This window comes from Fulmarus glacialis, unplaced genomic scaffold (assembly GCF_000690835.1).
Source record: "Fulmarus glacialis isolate BGI_N327 unplaced genomic scaffold, ASM69083v1 scaffold44776, whole genome shotgun sequence".
Taxonomy (NCBI): domain Eukaryota; kingdom Metazoa; phylum Chordata; class Aves; order Procellariiformes; family Procellariidae; genus Fulmarus; species Fulmarus glacialis.
In genome coordinates, this window is record NW_009219617.1 from 29385 (window position 1) to 39645 (window position 10261).

At 38.7% G+C, this 10261-nt stretch overlaps 1 protein-coding gene across 1 annotated transcript in view; it reads left to right on the forward strand.

The window, feature by feature from the left end:
- Positions 1-10261, forward strand: part of LOC104078701 (myocardial zonula adherens protein-like) — a gene marked incomplete at its 5' end in the record, with an annotated part of 41616 nt that overhangs the window by 23415 nt on the left and 7940 nt on the right. The window contains one exon of the mRNA XM_009580438.1: positions 2825-2930. Within this exon, the coding sequence (XP_009578733.1) occupies positions 2825-2930 (106 nt within the window). The remainder of the gene's footprint in view (positions 1-2824; positions 2931-10261) is intronic.

Consider the following 10261-nt stretch of genomic DNA (forward strand, 5'->3'; position numbering starts at 1 on the left):
AACTAAAACATCCCTGTGTTATCAACACTCTCTTCATCACAAATCCAAAATATAGCCCCATACTAGCTACTATAGAAAAGATTAACTCTATCCCAGTCAAAACCAGCACAGCATCTTTCTTGAAAAGTTGTTTGCAAATATGCAGAGTACATTTTAGGTGGAACAAGTTGTGACGTATTTGTGGATTGCATTTTTTTAAAATCTGCAGTCCCAAATTCAGCACAGTATGATCCTGACTATGAATACTTTCATTATCTCCTTCTAGACTGCTCAACAGAGTTTAAAAAGAAAAGAATTCTGTATCCTGTATTAAGCTATAGGACATCCCCTTTGAAAAGATGAACTCTTGAAAAGAACAAGAGTTTTGCATGTAACTGCCAGAGGTGTCTTTTTTGTATAAAAGAGGGAAAGTGGGGAATATATTTGAGGCTTGAAGGGGAGGTCTACACATGTGGTGCGCATTAACATATGCACATGAACAAAATGAACATGTGGAAGAAATCTGTCACGTAGCATCACGGTGCAGAAATAAGCTATGAAGTTATTTGGGGAAAGTGAGGGTGATATTATTGGCAGTGAGACCTCTGTGAATGGTTGTTCTTGAAAGCATGAAGCTTAGAAGAAAGATCTAGTGGTGTGGTGGCACCTGGATGTGCTGTTTCTGCCCACAGGTGGCATGTGCATCCGTTACTACTACTTTGAGACTGACAGAGCACCATGACCAGGCAAAAGAAAGCTTCAAGCAAAGCCAGAGGCAAAGTTTCAAGAGAAATCTATCCAGCACTGAAATAGCGTAACTGCCATTCCAGTGAAAATTGTATCCACCACTCAAAGGTTTATATGACATTACTTCAGTGGCTAAATATCAATTATAAGCAGAGACTGTATAATTGTACTTGATTAGTACTTAAATTTCTGTGGCACCCAGAAATTCAGTTTTAAGGTTTTGGCATCCTGCTGTTCTGTAGGAAACATAAACATAAAAGGAGGTCCCTGTAAGAGAATCTCACTGCCTAGTTGTATTGATCTGTGACCAGCTTATCCGGTTTCAGGGTAATAACGGCTTTTCACAGCAGCCTGTTAAAATAATAATTTAAAGTGAACAGATGTCGCATATAACATGGAATATGGAGATGAAAGATAATTGCTTTTTTCCTTTACCTCTGGATAACAGATACTCTTCTTGCTTCAGTGAATCCTCCCCTTTCCACTCAGCATGAAAAGTTATGCTGCAGTAAAAAGGGTAAAGGCAATGTTCAGACAGGAATTTGTGTAATGCAAGCAAGCACACAGTTGCAATCTATGCAATGCAAGCAATGAATCTGTGTTCAGATGCTAAAGTCTGTTCTTAAGTTCTCTTTACCTGTCTGTACCTGACCAGACACTTGAGCTCCACCTGAGGAAGGACCTCTGTTCCATTGCTATTAGTGCTTAAAATTCTGAATCTTTCAATGAGAGACCAAATATGTGTTACCATTGCAATTAAAATGTAAATTGCGGTTTTGTGAGACCTTAATATGCAGGATTGAAAAACCTGCAGCAATGCCTTTATTTTTTTGAGTCCTTGTCAAAGTGCCGCTGTTACAGTCTGTAGAGTACTTCACTGTTAATAGAGACTCTTTCTGGGAGGAAACAGCATTCAATTCAGTCATTCATTGGAATCATGTCATACAGTTTGCCATCTGCTACTTTGCCTTAGAATGGTTGTTCTATTTGCAGCTTCAACAGTTTTTTTGGCTGTGCACAAACCAAGAGGAAAAAAGCCTTTTTGTTTTTGATTCCCCTCCTCCACTTCTCAAATTCTGTGCAGTCCTGAACCCAGGAGTACAGAAGTTTATTTTGTAAGCAAGCGATCGCTTTCTTTGAAGAATTTCAAGAATTGTACATTCAGATAAAAATGGAAGCTCCCATGGCCAACATGCCAAAAACTTATTAAAAAGCTTCCCTCCTGTTTCTTTGCATATTCTAAAACTACTTTTCTGGCAAACTTTCAAACCAACTTGTGGTAGGAGTTCTGTGGGTGTTCAATTTCTGTGTTAAACAGATTTGAAGAAATGCAGAATCTGTCTAAAGAGTCATACATACAAACTTAAAACATCCACAACAATTCAAAACCACTCCAGTTAGCATTCTGCTACTGTTGGCAACTATGCCAAATCCTTGACTCAAGGCTTCCCTGTAGTAGGAGAGCTTTTAAAAGGACGCCAGCTTCCTGGCTTTTATTTAGTATATATTTCCAAAAAGTTTGCAGGTGGTAATAAGTCAGGATAAATGTGTCTTTCTGATGATAAAGAGCTAGTTGTCTAAATGCCTTTCACTCCAGTTAGCATTCTGCTACTGTTGGCAACTATGCCAAATCCTTGACTCAAGGCTTCCCTGTAGTAGGAGAGCTTTTAAAAGGACGCCAGCTTCCTGGCTTTTATTTAGTATATATTTCCAAAAAGTTTGCAGGTGGTAATAAGTCAGGATAAATGTGTCTTTCTGATGATAAAGAGCTAGTTGTCTAAATGCCTTTCACTTCAGGGAAAGATAGACATCTTAAGGAGATGAGCTTTGTCACATTGTTTAATTGTCAGCACTTCAGGCTCTGAGTAAGCACACCAGTATGCAAGACAAAGGTGAGTTAACTTGGGTGGAGACAGCCACTTTGACTAAAAGACTACCATTAAAATGTACTTTGGACAAATTGACAGTTATCAGCAGAATTTGACTTGCCTACCTCTTGACCTAGTCTTCCTGATTTATGGTGGTATTGTAGGGGTTGTTTTTTGCTTGTACTGCATAGCTCCCCACTTACGTGCTCAATTCTTCTATGTTCTGCTAGGTCACAGCATTTGGAGGAGGTAGCAGCTAGCCTAAGAGAGCGAATCAAACATCTGGATGATATGGTCCACTGCCAACAGAAGAAAGTCAAGCACATGGTTGAGGAGGTGAGATCTAGTAAAACAATTCTGAGTCTTTTGGGAACGCTGATTCTTTTAGCACATAATCCAAAGAGACCGCTGTTCTGTGTGCAATTTCCTTATGCCACCTTAGTTACAAACACAATGGAAGATGAGTGAAGCATCTGGAGCTAGTGAAGCAGAAAGACTAGGTGAAAACAGTTTAATCCAGTGGCTGTGGGTTATATACTGTGAACTTTAGGCTGACACTAATTCTGGAAATCTTCATGGTAGTCCAGGAAATACAACATACAACTTGCAATTTAATTTGAAGGATTCAGAGGGTAACTGCAGAAACAATGCAGACTAGTCATTGAGGGCCTCCTTCCTGTACGGAAGTGGAAGGCAAAAATTGCCCTTTATGGGTTTTTTTTAATGTGGTTCCTCACAGAAATAGGGGGACAAACACAGTTTTTCACCACTCATCTCTTTTACCCTGGTCTTGGGACATCATCTTAGCTGATATAATTGCCTGTAAAATTTTAAGTGGCTTTCTGCTGGAAAGCTGCTTCAAATTACAGGCTACCTACGTGCCAAGAAACTGTTTAGTAGCCAGAAGGCTGTGATTGCAAACATTTCTCTTTCTCCAAGTGGATGAAAGAATGACATGGGAAATAGGTAAATTAAGTTTACATTGGAGCTTTACAAAGCAGACTGACAGCACTATTACACTGAGCCTTGCTATTGCACAGAGGATAGGCATTCATGAAATATATTTCATTTGTATTTGGACATCGCACATTCACAAAATCAAATGTTTGGAAACCATTATAACCTAAGGCATTCTTTCTGCATTCACAATGTGCTATTATAGGATTTGTGATTAGACATGGAGTTCTTCCATTTTTATCAAGGTGGTATTTTTTTATATATATATCTCTCCTGTATTTTTATATATATATTTACCTATATCTGTTTTGTTTTCTAAGATTCTGATATAGTCCTGCTGTATGATCAGATGTGTGATACTAAGTGTCTTTTACACAGAGGGATGCAAAAGTATCTCTTTGCATTAAAGTTCTTCTGTCATATCAACAGTATAGAAAACTGGTATAAAGTCTTGAGGTTTTGTTTCTAGTTCAGCTTGCCATTTTCACTATTTTCAAGCAGGTAGTCTAAAACCGAGCTAGCAATCTTTATACCATGGTACTCTGTTAAGGAAAACTTCTCCAATCTAATAATCCAATCCATCTAATTAATGGATTATGGGAACAATTATTTAATCTGTTTTGTATCTCTGTAAGCCAACCATCCTATTATGAGATTTTTTAATTCTAACCAAAAGTTCTAAAGGACTTGTCATTTTGTGATACATGTGGCAACCCAGATGGTTCTAGTAATATATAAGAAACTGCTCGATGTAACTTGACCTCTAGTGGGCTGCATTGGTATAACAAATACTTTCAGTTCCATGGGGTGTTTTGGCAAAAACATGTATAAAGCTTGGGCCAATGATTATTATTTCATAAATATTAGGTTTGATGGGTGAGTTTAGCTTGCTGATTCCTTGTAATGTATCTCTGCTGGTGCCTTCATATACACAGAAAGCCCTTCTAAATCTTTTGGTTATCCTATTTAACAAGTAGAATGTTAGATAACCAACTCACTACTTAGCTGTCTAATATATCTACTTTTAATTGATGTCTGACTACCTGCTTTTCAAAATCAATTAAATCTCTGTACAAATCCTTGACTGACATGTAGCCACAGGGAATATATTTTTGCTCTCTCCTTTAGTCCTTGTGTGTTTTAGTTTTTCTTTTAATTCAGTTTCCTTGAGAACTGCATGAACACCTGTAGCTATATCTGTATTTTCACTAGTGAGCTAACTAAAGACTCCTGTAACACAGGTTTGATCAGGTCAGATGGTACCAAATACATTAGGCACTTAATGTTCTTTTAATTTTGTGCTATCTGTGGTTTGTGTTTGTACTATCTTTGAGGAAATATCTACAATATAGTTGGCATGCACTATTTTAAATTGGACTCTTTCAATTAAAGGCCTAAAAATAGCAGCTTTAATAGTACAGAGAAGAGTAGCTGTCCACCATGGGGGAAGATAAAAAGCACTGCAGATGTGTATGCCCTGAGCTATCCATGCATGTGGTATTTTTCATGATTTTGTGCTCTTCTCTACGTAAATATTAGAAAACTATTTTTAGGCTCACTTTAAGGAACACTTACTAACTATGCCATAGAAGCTGAGAAATCGGCAACAAAAATACTTCTTAAAAGGTATGCTGTTGAAAAGGAATGTTATCTGAAGAGTCTGTTCTGGACTTAAGTTAAAAACTAGGGAGCAGCAGCACTAAGCATACTTTCTAGAGTAAACAGGGAAGATTTTGTAATTGTGCTACTGTTTACGTCCCAGAAAATGTGTTCATCAGGGTATATTTGAACGCACATCCTCTCTACATTAAATTTAACCGAATGCAGAATGTAATGGCTAGGAATATCTAGAAAAGTGTCATGAAAACCTGCCATGTTACTTGTTATTGCAATACTTTCATGGCTGGTATCTGTAAAATAACATTCCATCTTACATTTTATGAGGGTATTATAATGATCAATAACTTGCATTTAAATAATATAATTGAGAAAGAAAGAATGATCAAAGCAGCTAGAAAGCCTGCTTTCTGAAACACTTAGCTTCTCTGTTGCATGAGAATAGACTGAGACAGGCTAACCTGGGAAACTCAGAAGAGAAGTGGAGGAAGGAAAGTAAATAGTAAAAATTATCAGCAGTGCTTTTGTTAGAAGCTGAAATGAAGCTACTGTCTGAACTAGGTGAGAATGATGGCTAAGCCCATGCTTGCTTGACCACAGGATGAGCTTTATATAGTATTAATCTTGGTGTATTCGGACACAGATCTGAAGTATAAATGAGGGGTTTATTCTTTCAGTGTAAACCACAATGGGTTTATGCTGTTATCATCTCCAATTTAGACAAAGTGCAGCTACAGAAATGAACGTCATTTCAAAGGGGTGACGAACAAACAAGATACGTTGCTTCAAACTCATATGGAGAACTGTCAAAATTGAACAAGTACTGAGATGAATCTGCTGGCTGAAAAATCACAAAATAGATTGCTCTTCAGGCCTTTTTAGGGAAAGAAGCAGTCAGGAGGAAGTGAAAGAGAAGCTTTATAGTGGCGTTTTGTGATGCAGTAGGCAGCTCTAACACCTCCAGTGCTGTTTTGATTAGGAGGCTGTGGTCAGTCCTAATCTAGGCATGCATGAAAGGGAATGCTGGCAGAGAAGCACCGAACGTAAGAGGCCATGGAGGAAAAGAGTATTAAAGCCTTCCTTTTCACAGGACCCATCTTTTTGGTACTGAATACAGTAGATATGTGACCTGTGGAATTGAGCCCAGGCAGAGAAGGGCAATCACAGTTCAGTGTGCTTATACTCCTTAGCGAAGAAATCATTTGCTTCTAATTTTTTTCTCTGAAAATAAATCCTTCCATCTCAGGCATTAATACAACCTTTTTCAATTTGACCTGGTCAGACCAATAATAAATAAAACAGGAGCACGGAAAATAACTTTCAGAAGAAAACTGGAAAAAATAAAATGGAAGTTTGCTGGAGTCAGTGACCTTCAACATCTCTGTGTGTTAGATCACACACACACACACACATTTTTCAGCCTCGTAGGGATTCTCTGCTGTGAGAGCCAAAATCGCAGTCCATTAGAGCACCAGCTGAGCAGAAAGTTATCCTGCAGTCTTAAAGCCTCCTGTTCTGTTAGAGAGAGGTGGCAGATGATTTAAGGCTGACAGATTTATCCCTGTGTTGAACTTGTTTGTTAAATAAATCTGTTTGTTCCCAGATTAGTGCAGTACATGTTACATGAAGTACTGGCAGTTGAAAGTGCAGGACCTGCATTTGGCAGGTGTGTAGAAACCCAGCCCTTTTCTCATACTATTTGTACATAGCGGGCTTTCAAAAAAAGAGTGAGAAGAGCCAGATGGCGAGAGTGGGTCACCCAGAGCTCAGTGGTGAAATCAGTGAACATTAACGATAGTAGACTCAATGAGCTTTTGGGGGGTTTTGTTTGTTTGTTTTTGGTTGTTTGGGGTTTTTTTTGTAGCCCTTGCCTTTGTAGCCATCTTAAAGTATAGCTGGGCAGAGAGAGACTTTCAAAGACAATCCAGGAAAAAGCCAGTTCGATCAGAGGAAGAATTTGCAGGGAGATTCACAGCATGAAAGGTGGAAGCATGCAAACTTCAGGCCCTTCTGCTAAGGACTTTTCAATGCAGAGATGGAATTGGGCAGGCAGGTGCAGGCACAGAGGTGCTATGGGAGGGAGTGGGAAGCTGCTACCGCACTGTTTCTTTCAGGGTTGAAATTGCTGTTATTCTGTGAGAGGGGTGAAAGCTTGTCTTTTAAGCTATCTATTCGATATGGTCAATCAATTTATCCTGTCTGTGCCAGTGTAGGAGATGCGAGAGAGATTAGTATAAGATAAAGCTAAAAGTCTTCAAATGAAATACAAAACATTGATTTTAAATCAGCAACAAAAGTATTTCCTGGCTTGATCGCAATTTCAAACCTGGAGAGATTTAAGAGAGCTTTAGTTTTGAGATTTGTGCAATTGACATTGAAATGGATTGCAGCTTCATGGCACAATAAGCTTCTTTTATGTGTAATATTGTTTCATTGTTGAGAAGCAGGAGAGGGAAGGAAATAAGCATTTACATTTTGTAAGCAAGGTGAGTGGGTTGATGCAGATATAAGGAGCTGTTCTGAAGGGGACTGAGAAGAGAAAAGGATGTTTGATTCCATGCCAAGAAATTATCTACAGAACTCAGATTTCACATGAAATTCCCCTAACTACTGAATTGAACTGTCTCTAGGTCATGGCCCATGAGCTGTTCTCCAGCTTTAGTCTCAGATTCGTTGGATAATAAATGGTGACCACATACCAGGAAGAAGCTGTATCCTGTTCTGTTGTGGAAGATACTTGCATGAAAGGACAAAGTGCTACTGAGCAAATGATATCCCAAATACAGAAGATACTTTGTATTGCACAAATGGGGAATAAAGAAGAAATTTTCCCACCAAAGACTGAATAACCAGCTGAAAAGTTCTGTATCAAGATACTCCAACCCCAGATATGTAGCAAAATATCCAGTTTTAATATGGAAGTACAATTTCAATTTTAGGTCAAGTAAAAGAAGCCACACAGAAGCATAGAGGATGAGAAGATGGAATTACCAGCCACAGACAGATGCCAAATTTTTACTAACCAAAATCTGCACTGCATAGTGCCTACAGTAAAAACAAAACAACAACAACAAAACACACAACAATGAATGTAGAAAGAGAAACCCACCTTGGGAGCTTGGAGAAAGAAGATAAATAGCAGAACATAAATAACTCACAACCCCCCCAATTCAAGTGTTTGGCATGCCTCAGTGGACTTGGGCAATGCAGTACATTGCTTATCTATTAGCAGAAGTAGAATCATTACTGGTGTTTGGTGAGAGTGTTTGTACGTGCATAGCATCAGATCTTTCAGCTGGGAATTGCCTGGCCAAGTCATTAATTAGAAAACTTGCACATTACTAAGGTAGCTCTTAATAAGGTGAGTTGAACTGTTAAACAATGTGCCAATGTTTATAACTCATTAGGACATCTAGGCCCTGTGGGCTTGCTTTAGCAATAGATGTGCATCAAAGACTGGTATAATGTGTTCATACAGCTCGTTAGTTTAGGAAGGTCTCTAAGTTGGTGCATTAACTTAAATCAATCAGTTGTTAGTTTTTCCTTAAATACAATATGAGTTTTAAAATACAAAAAGTATTGACAGGTTGCTCAAGTGATTTAAGGAGGATTAAAAGGCGAAGGTGCTCATTCCTATTTACTGTATTATGTTCCCTGAAAAAATTTCAACACTCTTGTCTAGCCTCTGGTAAATACCACTTAAGGTCCACTGAAATATTGGACTGAGTAAAATCTTGTTCTCCTTGTACAGCAATTACCTTTGAGAGTTCAGGCTGATGTTGCAATGTCTTGTCTGTCTTGTTTTGTATCATATAGTATGTGTTTGTCCTGTGTTTAGTCATATTTATGATGAGTTTATTCTTGTCTCTGTATCAGTATTATAGATGCCCAATCCATTAATGGTAGATGAATAAGAAAAATACACAATACTTGAATAATATATAATACTTAAATATATTAACATGGTCATGTTCTGACAAATATTTTAAACCAATGGATGATAATATCAAGTGGTAAATGTTGACTGAGTTTACCTAATAGCTGGATCTGTTCCAGTCTGATCACTGTATATTTCAAGCCTCCAGAACTGTGTCTGAGTACACAGAATAAAATAAAGTTTGCTGTTTCAGACTTTCTTTATAAAGGCTCTACAATTGGACACAACTTTAATTTTCTCTTAAGATGCTTTTTCCTTCTGCTTTAATTGCTTTGTAATTCTGTTGACTTCCCTTCTAATATCGCTACTTGCTTCTCCAGCATTTCTTTAGAGACTCTTTTAGGTCTTGTGATTCTCCTCTTGACTGTTCTTCTTCAGTGTTCTATCCATGAGATCAGTTTAATGCTGTTGACTCGTACATCTAGCTTTCCATCTTACTGAAACAAAGTTCAGTTGCTTGGTGGAGCAAGAAAAATTCAGAAGGGCAGCGCTTCCTAGAAAGTATTTAGACAGTCCATTCAAGTAGCGTGACAATTTTGTTTGGTATTTGAGGAGACGTATTGGAGACTCTATAAGGTGCAGTAGTGAGAAAGAAACAGACCTTCATTGATGCGATGGACAAGAAGAATTGAATTTTCTGGCAGTTGCTACAAGATAAGGTGACAATCTGGAGGTTGAGGGAGTTTGAGAGAAATGACCTCAAGGTTTCAGAAGGAGGCAAAAGCATAGAAGTGGTAACAGCAATAGGACTGAATCAAGGAGGAGAGAGCTTGAAAAGAAGTACTGTGGCCATGTTAATCCTGAGCCAGTGGATAAATTCAGGATGATTCACATTGCATGTGGAGCCTTATGTCCTGATTCAGATCATTAGAAATTGCAGTAGGTATGTGAAATGCAAGCTGCACACCCAACACAACAATCTGCAGGGAACTTCATGTATCCTGCCATGACGGGGAGAGATCAGGTGCCCTTCCTGTGCCCAAAAGCCAAATGCCGGGGATTGAAGAGAGGTGGCCGAAGGGCTGAGCTCACATGCCCCTGCCGCGTCGCCAGGTGCAGAGCTCCTGAGCAGTATGTGTGTACTGAGTGACTGAGCCAGGGAATTAATCTCTCCTAGTTGTTACAGCACTTGGGGGGGGGGGGGGAGGCGCCTGCT